The sequence below is a fragment of the Muntiacus reevesi genome, chromosome 1 (assembly GCF_963930625.1).
Source record: "Muntiacus reevesi chromosome 1, mMunRee1.1, whole genome shotgun sequence".
Taxonomy (NCBI): Eukaryota; Metazoa; Chordata; class Mammalia; order Artiodactyla; family Cervidae; genus Muntiacus; species Muntiacus reevesi.
Genome location: NC_089249.1, coordinates 269263145 through 269283848, shown reverse-complemented (window position 1 = coordinate 269283848; position 20704 = coordinate 269263145). Strand labels below are relative to the sequence as shown.

Genomic DNA, 20704 nt, shown 5'->3' with positions numbered 1-20704 from the left:
CTAATGTAAAGGCTCTTTAAGAGAAATTTGTAAAATGACATGATCTTCTGCACTCTGGTTATCTGCTATATATCTTTGTGGCAAGAAATCATATCTCTTTGTGTTTCTTTTTCCAAGACTTGAAGAAAATGCTTTTCTTTAAAAACTTCAGTATATTAACATTCTCCCAGCTGAATATATGGGTCATATATATTCCCATGTATATGGGAATATATGCCTGCCCCTGCCAAATCCATATATATACACACATGTATATACAGCAGAGTATTTCTAGTGTATGCCAATTACCAAAGGCTCTAAGTGGTTTTTAAACTGAATGTTGTGAACCTGCTACTTAGTTGCATCAGAAACATTCCTTGGTATGTAGTACATTTACAGCATTTTAAAAAGTTTTCTCGTTTTTCCATTTAAAGCCGTGTATTGTCACCATTTAAACATCTCCTTTGCTAAGCCCCCCTTAATTTTTTGGACTGACAGTGTTTTTACTCCTCACTTATACATTTATTATATATCCACTTTCTATATATTCTTCACAGTTTTCAAATCTGTGTCTTATTATATCTGGCTGACTTGTGGGCAGTCTCCTAAGATTGCATCATAAAACATTTAATTACGTAAGTCATCTTGATGAACCCTTACACCGTTTTTTTAATCTGTGACCTCTTTTATTTTTTTTTCTTACAACTAGCTTGCTGTTTTCTTGATTGGTAAAGTAAGTTTCTCATACTATTGCTCTTTTTTCCCCCTCACGTCGTGTGTTTTTGTAAGGCACTGGACCTCTTTCCCTCCTCCCAGATTGTCAGTCACTTGGTATGTGTTTTGTTTGTTTTCCCCTTCTCAACCTGCCTCCCACATGCCTTTTTGTTGTTGAAGGGGTCTGCGCGTGGCGGACGGTCCGGGCGGGAAAGGAAGAGGAAGTGATCGCTGCTGTCCTCTGGCCGCCTGCAATGATAAATCGTAACTCGCCATCCCCTGACTGGTGGCTGGAGACTTATCTTCATAAATGCACGTGACCCAAGAAGTTTCAGTTTACACACCCTGTCCCTCGGGGTTCTTGCCTGCGGAGGGCCTTTTTCCTTCCTGAAACTAGACAAAGGTTGTAAGAATTGAAGCAAGCGAGGGCTTCAAAGCACAGGAAGAGGGAATGTTGTCTTATCCTGCGGCTGCCGTGGAGCTCCAGCTGGCCCCGTTTACCTACCCAGGGTGTAAGGCGACGTGTCCGTCTGCGAGGGGCCGCTCTGCGCTCAGGCTTGCCCCAGAGTTTCGAATTGAAGAACTTTGGGAAGCATTTCTTCTGTGTTTAGCTGCATGGTTGGTTGTTGTTTTTTTTTTTTCCATGATAACTCTCCAGGTTTAGGTACATCCTCGAGTGGCTAAGCGTTGAGCACAAAGATTTACTCATTTGCTGGAGTGACCTTTCACTTCTGTATGACACATATGCATATACATCAGAGCTGAGCAGCTAACATTATACACACCATGGCCATACAATTTACTGTCCAAACCCAAACACTTTTAACAGTGAAAGGAGACGCTTTTAATCATTACCCAGGTCAGTAGGCATAAAGCGGGACTGTCCTGGGCCATCTGAAATATGTGGTTATCCCATTTATACCTGGTTACTTCCTTTAAAAGCATTTGAGCAAGTCCACATCACTTTATGCAATGGAGGTGAAACTGGACTACACCCACTTTATGCAGGTGGGTGTAGTCATTGTGTGACACTTCTTAACTACCCCCTCGCGCAAATGCTGATGTCCCTGGAGTGTACACAGATACCACATCTAAAAGGAAGGGTACATTTTTGAAATTTAAAATGAACGGCAAGGTAATAATAGTAGCTGACAGTATTGATTGTGTATCTGCTTTATCACATTTATCCTTCAGCCACTCTTTGAAGTGTGATACCACTTTTGTTATTGTTATAATGATTAGTTTTGATTAATAATAATTTTATTAGTCCTATTTTTGTATTCTTATAACAATTAACCAAGACTAAAAATTTAAAGACATCATATTCAAGAGCCTGTGCATGCTTCTAACTACAACGCTATACTGCCTTCCTCTGGACATACTTCATATCTCTGTGATTATCTTTTTAAAAACATAGTCAGATACACTCCCTTCCATGTAAAAAACAGCAGTAAGAAGAGTCTTTCCGCCAGCTTGGCACTGCTAAGCCGTGGCTCCATGCTTTGTTGCCAGTCCAGTAATTCTGAAAGGGTTCACTGATTCCCAGAAAGTGACGCTGCCACAGGATGACTTCAGCAATTCTGTTTTAATTTTCAAGCGCCTGGTGCTCTTACTGGGCTAGTATTCTGATTACAGGACTTTAAACAGACACAGTAATCAGCTCCTCTACTCAGCCAGGTGGTTTTAGAATTATTGAACCAGAAACTCTAAGGAAAATGCAGCCCTTCATAATTTTTTCCTTTATGGATTCTATGGCTCTTTAAAAAATAATGCTGTCATTGAATGCATTCTAAGTTAAGCTTCTGTTACCTTCTATGTTGAGAAAAGAGAATGCGCTAGTTTACACATATGGTGTAATTTGCGTTGTGTGTTTTTGTGGGATCATGTATTATAATTGTGTACTGTGTGCCAGGTCCTCTGCTAGTTGCTTTATATTTAATTGATAGCATTTCACCATAATTCTGTGACTTAGTTTATTTATTATCTCCCTTTTACGTGGGACAAAAGATAGACATGGAGAAAGTTGAAATGATTCACTCAAGGTGTTACTACCAGAAGTGGCAGAGTGGGGATTTGAACCCAGAGAATCTGACTCCATCGTCCTTGAACCTAACCACAGCCCTCCTCATGAAGACTGCTTACTTGAAAGTGTCTGCTTTCAAAGGAAAAGCAAAAACAGTGAGAGCTGAGTGTCATGCTTATCTGAATTTCCTACTGGGCAATTTAGTCCTCTTATTTCATCTGCCAAAGTCTGTGTATATTTCATTATGATGAGTAAAGGTACTTCAAAAGCCTTGGGTGACAGAACCAAGGTTTTTATGTTGCAGCATAGGTATTTATGGGTAGCATGTTACTGGGATCAGCCTGTACAATAGACTCTTCAGAAGACGTTAGCAGAAAAGACTCTGCCAAACCCAGTGTCGGCTGATTAGTCATCCTGGCCCTGGGCACATTTTTAACTGAGTAGGCCCAGTTGCACAAAAGGTAGTACACACACAAGGGGACGTACAGGGCGAAAAAATGATGGGAGGCTCTCGTGAAGACGTCACTTGAGTAGAAGCACTGAGTGTAATTACCGTCTGCACTGAAAATGTGAAAGGGTCCTTTCCAACAACTTTACTGGAGGAGCTCTAGAGGGAGCGGATCTATTTATGTACATATATATATATATACATATATATCTTTTTTTTAAAGATGTCTCAAACTTCAACTGTGCTATTAACCAGAGTGATGATTCATTCATGCTCATACAGTAGTCATGATCCTCAGATTTATAAACGTACAGTAGTGTCAGATCTTAATCTGAAGGAAACACGCGTTATTTGATTTTCTTTGAGAATGTTCTTTCCTGTACAAGTGATTCACATGCTGTAACCCTCATAGTACATGTGTGTAACACATGTCAGAATTTAAAAAGAAAGTAACGGCTTTTGCTGATGAAAGACTTTAAAATATTTCCCTCAGAAACATGTTTAAAATATATTAAGCATGCAAATATAAATATGGGCCTGAATGCACATATGCTCCTCCCTCCCCCTAAGCCACACCGACTCTTTCAGAAGGTCCCCTTGGACTTTAAAATATAAGACATATTTATTCTGAGTGCCGTGGCTGCTGGGTCACACATACGGGAGAATAAAATTATCTATTTCTCCTTTAGAAATAGATCGAGTGAAGACAACCCAATTCAGAGTTCATTTCTTCTTCAGGTGAGGAGTATTGAATCTAGTACTGACTTGGATTTATAACTTCCAAAATCCAAGACTCTGGAGGAGAGGCATGAAACTGCTCCCACAGATTTCATGGCAGAGCATCCTTATAACATCAGCATTTCCCTGCCTTCAAAAACGTATCTTCTCAGTGAAGACAAAGAGAGCAACTTTTTCATTTAATTTAGGGGAAATAAAAGACTCTTTAAGTTTCCCTTTGCTAAAAGTAGTCCACGATGGAGTTCTGGAAGAAATGAAACCTGCGGAAAAGTGAACAGTTTGTAGGTACAAAAAGGGAATTAAGGAACTTTCAGGGTGACCTGAAGTATTTGGATTGGGCCAGGTACTTGTGGAGGTAGTAAGCAAGTACCTGACTTGAGGGCCTTGGAGAAAGCCTAGTGAGGGAAGTTAGGGGGACAGAAAAGGCCTGCCCGATCCCTGGGGAGAGCTGGTAGCAGCCCTGTGAAAGGACCCTGTGCGCAGGGGGGGCAAAGGTCGCTGCTGCTAACCCTGGCCCTCCCGTGCCACCTTCTGGTGCTCTGGCCCCCATCTAACCAAATACTCCTGCACGCAATAGGCTGTCTTATTTTGTTACACTTACTTAATGTTTTGAATCTTACTCTTAACTCTGGAAGAAAAAAAAAGTGGTATTTTTTGCTCTGAATTTCAAACACATCGAAAATTTTAATAATAAGGTAAGCCTGCATACAAATGGTATATGTTTTTACTGTTCAAAGTACTTGATATTTACTGGGGTAATCTTGTCAGACTGGTAGCATGCAGTCCAATGAAGGAAAGTACAGATTAATTGTGTATAAGCCAAGGTGAGAGGACATTATAACAAAAAAATAGAATAAATGGAATAAACAGAATTAAGGGGGGAAGCAAAAATATCAGGTGACAGCATCAAATATTTTGTACTAATTCTCAAATCATCAATATGATTTATAGAAATATTTAGTTTCCCTGTTACCCTAGACATCATGTATTGTAGAACCATAGTAGTAATTTTTAATGGTATTGATAGTCTGATTTTCTTGTGGCTGGTTTCTATCTTAGCATCATTTTTAGAATTTAAATTTTATATACTGATTTGAATTTGAATTTTTTTAACCATTCTTTTAAATGTCCAAGTCAATGAAAAAGGAATTAATCAAATGAGTTTATTTATGCAAGAATATAATAATATATTACTGAGAAATAGACCCCATGTGATACAAATGAAAGAACAGAAGACATAAAGTCATGGTCAAGTGAGAGTTGTGTCATTTTACATGATCCCAGACAGAGTCCTGTCTGTGTGGCCATTAACCAGTTTCTCAGCTTCAGTTTCCTCCTCCAAAATGGGGGAAATGATACAAGTCATACATTTATTTCAGTACTATTTCAGAATGAAGTGGGAGTATTCATCTTGAAATTTATGAAGTGCTACTTAGAAATGTTATAAACACAAATAAATGCAAGCAATATTTTAATTGTAACTTTGCCACACATAACCTAATACGCCATGAACTTTAGGATAATATGTCTGGGTTATCAGTTTTTTGTTACTACACTGCCATCACTCAGTTAAGTCACTCAGTTGTATCCTACTCTTTGCAACCCCATGAACCGCAGCATGACAGGCCTCCCTGTCCATCACCAGCTCCCTGAGTTTACTCAGACTCATGTCCATTGAGTCGGTGATGCCATCCAACAATCTCATCCTCTGTCGTCCCCTTCTCCCACCTTCAATCAGAGCCTTTTCAGATGAGTCAGTTCTTCACATCACATGGCCAAAGAATTAGAGTTTCAGCTTCAGCATCAGTCCTTCCAATGAATATTCAGGACTGATTTCCTTTAGGATGGGCTGGTTGGATCTCCTTGCAGTCCTAGGGACTCTCAGGAGTCTTCTCCAACACCACAGTTCAAAAGCATCAATTCTTTGGCTCTCAACTTTCTTTATAGTCCAACTCTCACATCTGTACATGACTATTGGAAAAACTATAGCTTTGACTTTTGTTGGCAAAGTAATGTCTCTGCTTTTTAATATGCTGTCTAGGTTGGTCATAACTTTTCTTCCAAGGAGTAAGCGTCTCTTAATTTCATGGCTGCAGTCACCATCTGCAGTGATTTGGGAGCCAAAAAATAAAGTCTCTCACTGTTTCCATTCTTTCTCCAGCTGTTTGCCATGAAGTAATGGGACCAGATGCCATGATCTTCGTTTTCTGAATGTTGAGTTTTAAGCCAACTTTTTTACTCTCCTCTTTCACCTTCATCAAGAGGTTCTTTAGTTCTCCTTCACGTTCTGTCATAAGAGTGGTCATCTGCATACCTTAGGTTATTGATATTACTCCTGGCAATCTTGATTCCAGCTAGTACTTCATCCAGCCCAGCGTTCTCATGACGTACTCTGCATATGAGTTAAATAAGCAGGGTGAGAATATACAACCTTGACATATTTGTTTCCCTATTTGGAACCAGTCTGTTGTTCCATGTCCAGTTCTAACTATTGCTTCCTGACCTGCATACAGGTTTCTCAAGAAGCAGGTCAGGTGGTCTGGTATTCCCACCTCTTTAAGAATTTTCCACAGTTTGCTGTGATCCACACAGTCAAAGGCTTTGGCATAGTCAGTAAAGCAGAAGTAGATGTTTTTCTGGAACTCTCTCACTTTTTTGATGATCCAGTGGATGTTGGCAATTTGATCTCTGATTCCTCTGCCTTTTCTAAATCCAGCTTGAACATCTGGAAGTTCACAGTTCATGTACTGTTGAACTATACTGCCATACTTAAGATATTATAACCAAAAAAAAAAATAGTGAATTTTTTTTGAAATATTGGTATTGGGATCATGAGCTCTTACCATTTTTAGAAATTAAGATCCCTTTAAGCATCTAATGAAAGCTGAGCATCCTCTCCCAGAAAAATACTCATGTCATGCACAGATAGAATTTTGCAGACAATTTCAAACATGTCCTTATCCTTGGATCCTAATAAAAAGCACATCTCTACCTCAGATTGACTTTGGTCACTCGGCCTCTTTTATTTCAGATTTCTGGGTTTTCCACACCATCACAGTCTTCTACTATGAACTGTCAAAGAAGTTGTCTTCCTACCTGTCTATGCCTCCACCCATTCCTTGCTTTAGCTATGTTGCTTCTAAGGTCTGTCTCTTACACAGTCTTGGTTCCTGTGTTCAGTCTCCCCCCAGCCAGCACTGCCATTCTCTGGCATGTTCCATCAGTGCTCATTCCCATTGAGGGAGCGAATGGGGGCTAGAAACCTCCCCAACAAATGCAAGGCGCAGAGACTTCGGACAGAAATGGCAGCTGCAAGTAGGTCAGCACTGCCCATTGCAGCAAGGCCAGCACAGAGGAGAATCATCAGAAAAACTAAACTGTTAAGATTTTCACCGATTTACAAATCCAGTCCTTTGCAGTCAAATATTTGAAAATTTTTGTGACTGAGTTCACTTGTAAACAACTCTTGATTCAGAGCCTCTGGAATCTGACCATTCCTCTCCTCTAGTAATACCATATGAAAGTGCTTTTTAAGCTGTGAAGAACTGAAACAGCGTGAGGGAGGATCACGCTGGATTATAATGTGATTTGATGAGATGTGAAGAAAAGTTATACATCGTCACCTCCCTTTGTGTGAGATGTCAGCCAGATGAACAGACAGACCAAAGTGCCCCCCTGCCTCCCCGGTAGTTAATCTATCAACTGTATATTTTTCCAGGTTTGTAAAATTTTAATCCCCAGATCTTCTACTTTTACACTAAATCCTCAGCCTTTTCAACTCTCTTAACTGTATATCATTTCACAAATAGTCCTCAATATCTAATGTCTTCAGACACTACCACCTTTAATTTAAGTCAGCATGTGTTAACAACAACCAAAAGAAAATTGAGCACAAATATTTTTGAATGCAGACATATTCTTAGAATACCAGGAGACCGCAGTGTTCTTATTTTGTAGCTTCAGCAACAATCGTCCTCCATGTCCAAAAATGTTCCTGTTTAGAAAATGAGAATAAGGACATATAAGTTCTTCGTGAGCCAGAGAAATTCACTGTTGTGGAACTGGGGTTTTTATTATCTGATGTCGGTTTAAATTTCTGTATTCTAGTGCCACTGTGAGAATCTTATTTTTAAAATAAAATCTAGAAGCAGGTAGCACGCTATTTAACAGTGAACATGAAGTCCTGAATTGGAGTATTGTTTTATGCTTTTTCAAATATTACCGGTATTGCCAGGTGAATGTTGCACTAATATTATCACATTGATAGCCAGCATTGATTTTAAGATTTGCACATTACATAAGCAGAAACCACAAGACACAAAGACTTAAGGTTCAGAAATGCTGCTGAGGCAGCGTTAACCGTGAATTAGATTCCCATTAGGTCCTGTTCAGTGAAAGGGGATCTGCATATGTAGAGTTTAAAGGAGTTTAAGAGAGAGAAAGAGAAATTTTTAATTCAAAATGCCAACAGGCATCATTTGGTATTAGAAGCATGGCTTGCACTGTTTTCTGTGTGAGCTTTCATCGCCGTTCAGAATTCTTCCTTTTTTAATGCAGTAATTTATTTTTGATAGACAATAAATTAATAGCACATGATAGAGAAATTGCTCTTTTTTTAGAGGGAGAAAAGACATTTGATGCAAAGGAAGAGTGAGAGCATGGCTATGAAATCTGAGGCTATTAGATACTGTATTGTAACTAATTTTTTATTAAGCTTTCTTATGTTTGTTGTGTCAAATTAGACTTACTAGTGTTAGCTGAGTTAGAATGTTTTTGATTCTTTTAATCTAGAACTATTATTAAATATTTCTCAGGTTTTTTTAATCTTGCAGACCTCTGATGAATTATTCCATTTCTTCAAACCAAGTGGCTCTTTTTAAAGCTTTAGAACCATTTAATTTTATGGAAACAGCATTCTATAAGAAGAAGTTAAAGTATAATTTTTCTACATAAAGAAACACATTAGAAAACAAAATGACATTGATAATATGAAGAGGAAGATCTTTGTGGGCATTCAAAACACCAAGGAATTTTGAGGCCACGGTGAAGAGCAGGCTAGTTAAGATGGAGAAATCAAAGCAAGATATCTTTCTTTACTAACGTACCATCTCCTGAAAATTAGCAGAAGTTAGTCCTGAGTTGCTGAGAGTGAACCCCTGGTACTGACTTCCCTGAAGCACAGAAATAGGAAGCGGTGGAAGAAACTTGTAATGGAAGCCCTCAGGGATTCCTCCCCGTTTCCCCTGTGATCCCTTTAATCCTTGAATTGTCAAACCACATGGAAAATAATAGAGCTGCGTAGTTCTAAGTCTTAAGTGGTATTATCTTTAAAAAATATATATATTACGTCTTTTCACATCTCTGAACAAGAATAGGGCATGTGTTCAGCGTAGAAAAGTGTAGCTTTGAGCAAGAAATGCATATTGCTTTTTCATTTTTAATATTATTACCTATGACTAAGTTTGTACCCAGTAGGAAAAACAATTATGGGCTCTATTTTATTTTCCTTTTTAAAAACAGATGATTCAACGAGAAGCAGATGTGAAAAGTAAGGTGACTGCTGTGGCGTTGACAGACTCTGTCCACAATGTGTGGCATCAAGAAGCTGGCAAAACGATTCGAGAATGGATGAGAGAGGTGAGATGATTTTTTTTTTGTTTTTTTCAGTGCTGAGATGAATGAGTGTGAGCCTTTTATATCTGGAGCCCCCACCAACTTATATCACCTCCCACCCCCAAGCTCCCTTTCTGGAGGCAGAACATTTAGAGGGAATAGAGAAAACCAGACATGGTTGAAATAATAATAGAAAACCCTTCGGAAAAATGTTTGCTTTTTTGGGAGCCCTCTCCCCCACCTTGGTTTTTTATTTTTTATTTTTTATTTTTTTTTGCTTTCTATTGACTATATGTATGCATATAACAGACAGTAGGAACTTTGGTTGAATATGGTCATGATCTGTTAGGTTATTGTTCCCCGATATTTATTTTTCCCACCAGCTCTTTATCATTGATACTGTTTTAATTATAAGAAAAGTGGTCAGTGTATGCCTCTCTTAAGTGGATGCTCACTGCTGCCAGTAGGGGGAGAAGAAGTGAAAAGCTGAAATAGTGCTTCGCAGACCCTTGAGCTAGGAGAAACCCATGGTCCACCTTAGGCTAAGAAAGCTTTTCATACTCCCAAAGGGCTTGTGAATCTGAGAGTGTACAAGAACTCATTCCGTGTGGCTCAGACAGTAAAGAATCTGCCTGCAATACAGGAGATCTGGGTTTGATCCCTGGGTTGGGAAGATCTGGAGAAGGAAATGGCTACCCACTCCAGTGTTCTTGCCTGGAGAATTCCTTGGACAGCCCATGGGGTTGCAAAGAGTCAGACGCGGCTGAGTGACTAACACTTTCACGCTTTCATTGAACATATGCTCCCAGTTCTCAAACAGCTTTCAACTCATCATTTCCTTGATTCCTATTGCAGATATATAGCTGAAATTTCTTCTTTATATATTTGCAGTTATATAGCTGAAATTTCTTTTTTATTTCTATTTACCTTCCTGATATTATAAGAAGTTAACATCAGCCATACCATGCTTTAGCAATTATTTAATCAAATCAATACATGTATTTATATGAATGAGCTGGTTGACCTTCCCGATTTTCTTCCAGTTTTTTTTTTAATAGAATACCCAGGTATTTATTCAGTTGACCTCTCACCATAGGGACAGTGAATAACTTCTACCCGTTCTCATGGTATACTGTAAGATCAGAAAGTTAATGTTTAAAGAGTTTTGAACAAGCACAAAGTCTAAGGTATGTGATCCCTTAATGGTGTTGCCATATCACCAGTCTCTTTTCACTGTCGTTCTTCTCCATTAGAAAAAGCGCTTTCATCATGCAGGAGTCCAAAATACTTTACTCCACCTCTCACAATAAACATATAAAGGTGGGATTTTTTTTTTAATCCATTCTAACACCGGGGTGTTTTCTGACCACATTACTGATCGCGTTTTCTCCTTTCACAATTTAGTTACATCCTTATTGTCATTTCCAAGGACCTAAATTCTCTTAAGAGAAATTTCGTATATTTTATGACAATTACTTTTTATCCATCCAAATGTATAGATAACCAGCTCCTAGTATTATATAACTAGGAAGGTTTATAAATGATCTGTTGTTACCTTTTTCCCACAACATAACCAATATAGAATTTAATACTTACCCCAAACTAGAAACATCCCTCTTTATCATTTTTTAAATTGTAAGTTATTCATATTCCAGGTGAGACATATAAAAAAAAATTATCTATATTTTTTAAGTATTTCTAAGACTGGATTAGGCATCTCCTTCAAAAGTCAGAATATATTGATCTGTACATTTTTTTCATCTGACTGAAAGAGGGAGTAGCTGAATTTATCTTAATTTAATCAAAGAAGAGATAGAAAGTAACCAAAGGGACTTCTTACCTTGGGCTCCAGGCCTGTAAGGCTGAGTGGGCAAAGATGAGCCCACTTAGCATAAGGAGGACATTTTGCTAAGTGAAATAAGCTAGACACAGAAGGAAAAGTACTACATGGTCTGACTTACATGTGGAATCTAAGAGTCAAATGCACAGAAGCAGAGAATAGGATCATGGTTCCTGATGTCAGGAAGGTGGTGTGGGAACCAGGGAGATGTTGGTCAAGGATTGCAGGGGTATAGAAGGCACAAGTCTAAACTCCTAATATACAGCATGATGACTGTATTTCATAATACTATTTTGAACACTGGAAATTTGCTAAAAGGATAGATTTCAGGTTCTCTCACCACACACACTGAAAAATGCTAGCTGTGTAAACAAGAGCATATTAATTGGCTTGATTACAGTTATCTTTTCACTGTGTATATGTATATTAAATCATCATGTTATACAACTTATAGTTTTTATTAAAAAAAAAAAAAGGCTGAGTGGGCGAATATAATTTCCTGACATATCCCTGGTCTCTGAAAGTCTGCTGCCAAGCCAGATGTGTGCTTCTGCGTAGTAATCGTGAGCCCTCACCCATCACCATTCAGTTCTGAGCATCTGTCCTGGAAATACAACCTGGTGAATAAGAGTTGTTATCTAAGGACACAACACCTTGCATATTAAAGATCAGCCTATAGACATTGATGATTTACAACTCATAACAATGAGTAAAAACCTACACTCAACCAGGGAAACAAGCATCTCCACATACTTCCAAATAACTTGCACAGGAATACCTACTGCCTGCTTCTCTCTGTAAACTTTGTACATTAAAGTATAACCTTTTTATAAAAACTTTTCATTCACTTCATATCTGCACTGAAATATTGTCAGCCCTTGATTTAGATGTCAGTGTCTTAGAGCACTGTGACCTAATAGGCACTTCTAAATTTTTATTAATAACCGCACATTTTTGGATTTCACAAAGAAGACAGCATACAGCCACAAAAACCTGTAAAGTCATTATTTCACAGTAAAAGACTTTTAAATGGAAAATGCTTAACTTGAGGACATCACTATATTGCCTCTTTTTTCTCTTTATCCCTCAGACCCAGAGAAACTGTAGTTACAGGATCCATCTCAGTCTGCTGGCTCTGACCAGAGACTTCTTTCTCTCTGCTTGTTGGTTGGAATGGGGCCGGGCTGCATCTGAGGCTCAAGCTGGCTCTGTTGGTCTCTCTAGTCCAGCATGTCTTGTTGTCCATTCAGGACTACTGAGAATAAGATGGCTGGGGTCTGGGAACGCCTCCAGCATGATTTGAGTTTAGTAGGGCTTTCCTGATGGGCTACTTCTATCATCATCCAAGACACTTCACTAGTGTTCATCTCAACTGAAGAACTGGGACAGGATGCAAACGGAGCGCTGAGAAGTGGGGTAGAACAAGCATTAGAAAAGCAGTGAGAAGAGAAACACGTCTCAGAATAGAGAATTACATTTGATAAGATGGAATTTCAGATTGAGTTCTTATGTCATGGTGTATGTCTTTCCCATGTTTCCTTCCCTTCATATACTTCCGAGTTTGTTTACATTATTTTATTTCATTATACTCTGTCATATGGCAAACATATTTATAGCTGGTTTTGTCCTTTTCTCTGTATGCTTTTCCCAGTGGTATAAAAATGTCACACAAACATGAACACACCACACTTGTATGTCAACTTATGGTATCAAACCTTTACAATCCTGTACCAGTACTTTGTCATTGCAAAGAACTTTTGGACATATTTACTTTAACTGTAGGGTGTTTATTTTCTATCCTGATTTTATGAGAAATCAAAACCTAAACATTTGCCTAGATAAAAACTGAAATTTCAGAATCATAAAATGGTAACCTGTATTTTGCTTTAAATATTTTGAGTTTAAAGGTGACCTGGATAAAATCCATTTTGTGGATTTTAAAGTCAATGATAGCAAGTTAAAAAATGATTAATCAATTGCATACTATAATGTACCATTACTGTTATTAATACTGAAAGTATCTATAATACTTACATACATGAAGTGTAAGTGAACAGTATTAAGACTGACATATCACCTGGGTTATTGCTGACTTTCATCAGATTTGGAGGTACCTCTAGGATGAATAATAATTAAAACATATACCTAATCACTGCCTGTCAGTAGAGCTAATTGCTGTCATTGAAAAGACTAAATTGTTTAAGAATTAAGAAAAAGATAGGAAAGAGAAAGTCATTCTTCAATGAAGCTATCTTCCAGTATCACTTCAAGCCTATTTTTAGTACCTATAGAAGTCATGATTTTTGAATTTGTTAGGGGTTATGATGAATGATAAAACAAATCATCCATTTACATATCTTGACACTGCTTTGGAGAATACTTATTTCTTACAAGCAAGTGTCACATTGTATATAAAAGCTGGCTAATTGTGTGCTAATCTTCCGCATTATCTAGAACTCTCTGATGTGGTATTCTATCAATAGTAATATTAATTTTACTTATTTCAAATGTATGAAATATCTTCTAAGACCCTATTTCTTTTATAATTTCTTATCCCTTATATTGTATAATTTTGCATTCAGCTGCTAATTAAGATTAGGAGTGCAAATTATAGAATACATATCCACTTTAAACCATCAAGCTTTTGTAATACATGCAAATAGTAATATTTTACCCATTTTAAGTGTAAAAAGAAAGAAAACATTTAAGAACATTACTAGATGTTGTGTTTGTTTTCATGTTTTTTTTTCCCCATACAGTTCAGTAGTTTCATTGATCTACTGTTTCTTACAAAAATCTGCCATGCTTTGTGAATTTCACTTTCTAATCTCAGACAGCAACCCTTCCTTTATGTTATTCCTGCTCTCCCTGGTCCCAGAACAGTAGGGTTGCCTTGACAAATCTATTCAAAAGCCATTCCTCGGCCTTTATTGGTGGGGACTGGGGCCTTTGAAATTCTCTCCTCACTGCAACACAGCTGACATCTTCTTCCAGACAGAATGAATTAAGGAAATACAATAAGACACTTGATCTACCAGTCAAGGATCTTTGCACAGTGAGGACGGACTCCATGGTGCACAACCAGGACAGCAAACATCTAAATATACACAACACATGCTTGTTTATGAGAATAGCGATCAGCGAGTTTTCCGACATGACTGATAGGATGATTTCTTTTAAAATAAAATCTGCCTGGAAAGTCATTGTGTGTGTGTGTGTGTCTGTATGTGTGTGTGTGTGTGTGTGTGTGTGTGTGTGTGTGTGTGTATGTTGGAAATTTTTTTAAAACCATATAAGGTTAATCACAGTTTTTAAATCATACTTCAAATGTTGTTGTGTGCGTGCGTGCTCAGTCATATCCGACTCTTTGTGACCCCGTGGATTATAAACCACCAGACTCCTCTGTTCATGGAATCTTCCAGGCAAAGATACTGGAGTGGATTGTCATTTCCTTCTCCAGGAATATTCCCAGCCTGGAACTGAACCCATGTCTCCTGCATTTGCAGGTGGAATCTTTACCACTGTACCACCTGGGAAGCACCCAGACTTTAAATACACACTTAAAATGTATAGAAGGAATATAGATTATTTCTGTTTCATCAAAGTTGTAAATCATCATCTTAGAGGTTTGTCTTCAATACTGAAGGTTTTGTGTCCTCAGAGATACAGTTCACCTGACTTGTTTCTTTTGATCTGTTTGATATAGCCTTCACTGTACCAAGTTGAAATAAAAATTAAAAGATTTTATATTTATATGGGCCATTTTGAGAATTAGTTGCAAAATTTATTTCCTCTAGTATTACAGAGACAAAGAATATAGTTTTAAAATAATGCTGTTTTTTACATGTTCAAATTAATATATTTATTTTCATCTAAAAACTAAAACTAGACACCCTTTTCAATTTTTGTTTAATTAAAATACTAAACTTGTTTTATAAGTATATTGCATCATGGTTCACAAAAGATTACATGTCTTCTTAATATCAGGACAGATAATTTGCTAAATTGTAGAAGATAAACTTTTTTCCACTTTTTTTGAAAAAAGTTTAATTACTGACTGCTTACATAAGAGGATTTCTTATAGTATATAAAGGTAGAGTTGATTGTATTGATTGTTGATTGTATTGGATAGATTGTATTGGACACAATCAATTGTTGATTGTATTGGATAGTTTGTATCCAATTGTTGATTGTATTGGATAGATTAATCTCTATAGCCTAACAAGGTGGTCTTGCCTTAAATTGTGTTTCAACAGAACATTGTTTCTATTACATTGCAGAACTGTTGTAATTGGGTCTCTAGCTCAGAACCGTTAGACACGTCGGTGGAGTCCATGCTGCCTGACTGTCCCCGAGTCTCAGCAGGTATGTCTTTGTTGAGAGATGTATGGAATGCTTTTAAGGTGAAAAAATATGCTCATGAAATGTGGTATTCTATTTTATGAATTAAGCGTGTTGTTCTGCCTTGAATCTGAATGAATTATTGGTAACATATGGCATGGGGCTGACACTACCAAAAATGCATTAAGTGGTTAAAGATGCTTACCAACAAACTCAGTGAAGAAGAATAGATGAAAACAACCTGAGAGTAATATAGACAGTTGCTGTTGAAGCTTAGGGAGACAAGATGTACAATTAAAACCTAAGTAAAACAAGGACTGGATAGCCATACAGCATCTCAATAGCATTTGTCTCCGATTAATTACCAGCTCAGTGATCCAGTAGGAAGTCAAGCCTATGAGTTCAGAGAAGAGAGATGGCTGTGGCCTAGAGTCTAGAGACATTTTTCATGTCAAAACTCTTGGTTAGACCTTTTGTGTTAGATGGGACTTGGATCATAGGAAGACGTGCAGGCCGATACTCTGGACAGAAGGAAACACCAACGAAGGAGGAAGGGCTGGCTGAATCAGTAGATGTCCGTTTCATGGGGAAATATGAACAGGCAAGATCAGCCTGTCCACTGAAAGAAAAGAGGTGGCGGGCTGAGCACCTGAGGGAGCAAGTGGGCTCCACACCGTTTAAGGTTGGTGTTGACTTCCAACCTGAAAGGTTCGTGCTTCAGTCCCTCATCTCTAGGTCAGTAGAAAGAGTGACATTTTTCATTGCTTTCTGGTTTGGGCTTTCGCAGTTTTTATGATAAACACAAAGTGAGCAGTAGTGTCTGATTATGATACAGAACAGAAATGGGTTTGCTGGTCATAGGTGCCAGAGAATGAGCAGAAGTTTTGAACATGTTGTTCATTCGTTTAGTCGTGTCCGACTCTTTGCAGCCCCATGAACTGCAGCACAGCAGGCTTCCCTGTCCTTCACTGTCTCCCGGAGTTAGCTCAAAATGATGTCCATTGAGTCAGTGATGCTGTCTAACCATGTAATCCTCTGCGGGCCTCTTCTCCTCTTGAACTGCTCTGTTTAACAACCATAGGAGATACCTAATCACAAAGTACTTAAAGTTGAATACATGTTTATGTATTTGAAGGAAATAATTTGGAAAACAGTTCAGCTACTAGGTAAAGAACTCATGATAACTAAATTTTACCATCATTAATACCTAAACTTGAACTGAACTTCACTATTATTATAACTAAACTTTCCAGATCTATCATTCAGGGTTCAGTCAGAGAAACAGACTAGTAGAAGATATATATGCCACCGGGTGTGTGTGTATGTGTGTGTGTGTGTGTGCATGTGTGCATTAATTACAATATATTCTCTTTATTATCAGTGGTTATATTTTGTGAAGTCTCTGAGAACACTGAATCAGTGAATACTGAATCATTACTCCTAAGAAAAATGCAAGATTAGGTTTGGGAGCTTCTGGTCACAACATTTTCATCAACCAGTCAATGTATATAACTTTGTTTTATGAGTGTTTCTGTTTGAAGGCGCCTTATTTAACATATAGTTGACTCACTAACGTTGAACTCACAGTCCACGGCACTATCTCATGCCCGAATAGGACTTACTTTCTGCATAAGATGCATCATTATCTTAACACTTCAGCATGTACTTGGACACCATTTCAGAGAACAAAATCATCAACAAAAGCACAGCAATGTGAAAAACAGGGCGCTAAGTAGTTTACAGGATAATTGTTTATAGTACAAAACTGGATCAAGAATTCAAAGCATGACCTTGTTTGACCTTAGTTAGGAATATGCCTGTTGAGCAACTCAAATTTTTTTTTTACCACTTTCCACATGTGCATGTCCACAAATAACAAAACACCATGAGTACTGATTACAAATAAATTTTAATTAGTAGGTGAATTCAGAAACACGGAATCCACAAATAATGAGGATAGACTGTAGACAGTAAAGGATTTGTTACAGAGATTTGACCTAGGACTGGATCAGATTTGATTGAGCAGTATCTATCAGAATGTCACCTTTACTTGTGATGCTAGAGCTGAGTCTACAGAGCAGACACCTGTTAAAGGAAGATGTTATATAAAGGGGTGAAGAGTAGGATGAGCTGGAACCCATAACCCTGAGCTGGAGCCCACAAGGATGGACTTCGATCCGTGCCAGTCCTTGTCCATGTCTGTGTCCTTGGTGGCATGGCTTCCTGAAGAGGCCAGTGCCCTTTGTCATGAAGCTAATCACTGAGTGAGCCAGCAGATAAACAGTGTGTGTCAGCTTGAAATGGCTGCTGCTCCACTTTAACCCCCCAGATTTCCAACAGAAGTCTCCCTTTGTACCAGCCTAAACAGAGATGTACAGTTTGAAAAGAAATTCTGGGAATTGTAGTTCAACCTAGCCAAGATGCCTCACTGCAGAACCTCCACAGTGCACCCCTTGGCACTCATATACATCTCCTTAAACTAGACACTCTCCAAATGAAGACATTAAAGCAGTCTTGCTTCCACCTAACATGATATAACTACCCTGTGTACAACTGAATACTCGCTAAAAGAGAGGATACAATGCCCTTTTTTTGTCCTTGAATGATGTTCATTCTTCTCATCTTTGATATCCTGTAATTTAATACTGAGAGATAAAGCTAATTACTATTGACACGTCTTACATGAGATGATAAGGAATAAGAGAGAAGAAAGCAAAAAATATTTTCTATATATATTCACATCAAAATAGGGAGGAAATGCTCATAACCATTACCTTCTTCATTTTTTTTGCAACTGGTCATGTGGCAGGTATGTATAACTACCTTCATTCCATATTCTCTTTGCTTTTAGCAAGTACCTCAACTGGTCATGATCCCTTGCCCGATGGGATGCCCCGTATCTTCATTCCTGAAGGGTGTGAGCTATTAGCAGTCCTGCAGGAGTTAATCACTGTAGTTTTCTGTTGACATTAGTCACAGACAGTGTTCAATATTAACAGGTGCCCTGGAGGATTTCCTTCATCGCAGACATACCCCTATTTACTGCCGTTGTGTAGCAGCAACTCAGGTTTTCCTTAGTAATCAGGATTAGTCCCCCTAGCCAATATAGTAGCACTCTCCATTGCTTGTTCGTCCAGTGGTACACGATAGCAGTTTCACTTTCAGTTCAGTGGCGTCATTGTTGTGATACCTTATGGAAGCATTCCTCCCGATGCAACCTTTAGACCAACGGAGCCTACAGTCATGGGAATGGGAAGCAGTAGTTTTGCTAGTAGACACCAAGGGTAATGAGGAGAGAAGAGAAGCCAGCCCCAGTTCTACTCCTCATTCCTAGATATGATATCAGAAATCTCACAGACCCCATAACTGAGTGTTCAAATAGTCCTCCCAGCATCCTCTCCAGCCCGCTGCTTAAGGATAATGGGGAACGTGCTAAGACCCGTGACTGTTGGCAAACCTCAGGCCCTTTCTCATCCTCTTGCCTGCTCCCCCGATGGAAGCCAGCTGCCACGTTGTGAGCGCTCACGCAGAGGCCCACATGGCACGGAATCCGCGTCTCTGGCCGAGAGCCAGCGCAGCTCTAACGTCTGCCAACAGCCACGTGGGTGACCCTGGGAGAGGATCTGGGCCTTGAGATGACACCAGCCTCAGCCAGCGCTCTCACTGTGGCCTTGTGAGAAACCCAGAGCCAGTCGTCCACCTCAGGCACCCTCAGATCCAGGCCCAGCAGACGCTGGGACTGATCAACGTGTTATCGTCTTAAGCCGTGAATTTGGGGGCCGCTTTGTTCCACGGCAGTAGGTAGAACAACAGGCTTAACTTAACTCTGCTGGTCGTTCAAGCCTAAGTGGAAAGAAACCGTAATTTTTTTTGAGCCTCAAGCTTTGCTTCTCTGGCATGTTAGGGTTTAAGAGTAGCTCTTTCAAAAAAGGCACTCTAAAGCTCTGTGAAGACAATTCATTCCAACCCCTGCTCCTCCACTACCTCATTAGACTTTGCTGTACAGTTTACCAGAGATAGATATCCTCTTTATCACGCTCATTGGATCTTATACTAAGTCGTCAGCTCTTGTCTGAGCTTATACTTAAGCTTATACTATTCAGCTCTTCTCTGATCAAATTTTTCTTAGAACAGAGCTTGCTGCTTTCCATAACCTTCTATTTCTTGTGGGTTTTTATTCCAACAAATGTGACTTAAATCAGAAGGCGATTTCACATGCACTCCACAGCGTTTACAGTTATCGCCCACTTTTTGAAAGCTTCCTTTATGCCTCTTCACTTTTACAAAAGACCTGCGTTAGTACCTGTTTTCAGTAACAGAGAGAAAGCTAAAGAGGATTTTTGCTTTCAGGAAGAAAGGCAAAAGCAAAAAATAGCATTTGTTCTCAGGGAGCCATCATAGGGGCAGCAAGGACCCTGAGCTTCAAGTGTGGGACCACCACAGTCCTTCCCTGGGAACTACACTCCAAACCCCAGCATCACATTGTCATAGCTGTGAACTGTGCCCGTGAGCATCTGTGCCTTATGTCAAATTATTTTGGGGCACTTGTTAGCAAAATGCACCCTAAGGTGGTCGCTGCTTCACTTTACATCATTTGGACTTAGGAGAATAAGGAGTTACGAAAGTGTGAGTTACCCTACTTTCAGATAGTTGGAAGCACATGTATCCATTTATTCCTCAAATTCATTGAGCACTTATGTTCCAGGTACTGTTCTGGAAGCTGGAACATAGCAGTGTCTCCAGCTATGCAGATAGTATAACGTCCTGCTGTGTCCCTAGGACAGAGCAGATAGTGTAATTAATATCTTTCCCCCCACCCCAAAAAGGGTTTTTTAAAAAAAAAAACTGTTTCCAGGCCCTCTACTGCCTTTGAACCTGGCATCAGCACTGCATGTGTGCTCAGTTGTGTCTGACTCTTTGCGACCTCATGGACTACAGTCCACCAGGCTCCTCTGTCCATGGGATTCTCCAGACAAGAATACTAGAGGGGGTTGCAATCTCTTTCTTC

General features: G+C 38.9%; 1 protein-coding gene across 5 annotated transcripts in view; it reads left to right on the top strand.

Annotated features, from left to right (window-relative positions):
• The window catches only part of ARB2A (ARB2 cotranscriptional regulator A), a 390660-nt gene that overhangs the window by 245506 nt on the left and 124450 nt on the right, over positions 1–20704 (top strand). For all 5 annotated transcript variants that reach the window (XM_065911417.1, XM_065910862.1, XM_065908427.1 and 2 more), the window contains 2 exons: positions 9423–9539; positions 15636–15720. In XM_065911417.1, the coding sequence (XP_065767489.1) occupies positions 9423–9539; positions 15636–15720 (202 nt within the window). The remainder of the gene's footprint in view (positions 1–9422; positions 9540–15635; positions 15721–20704) is intronic.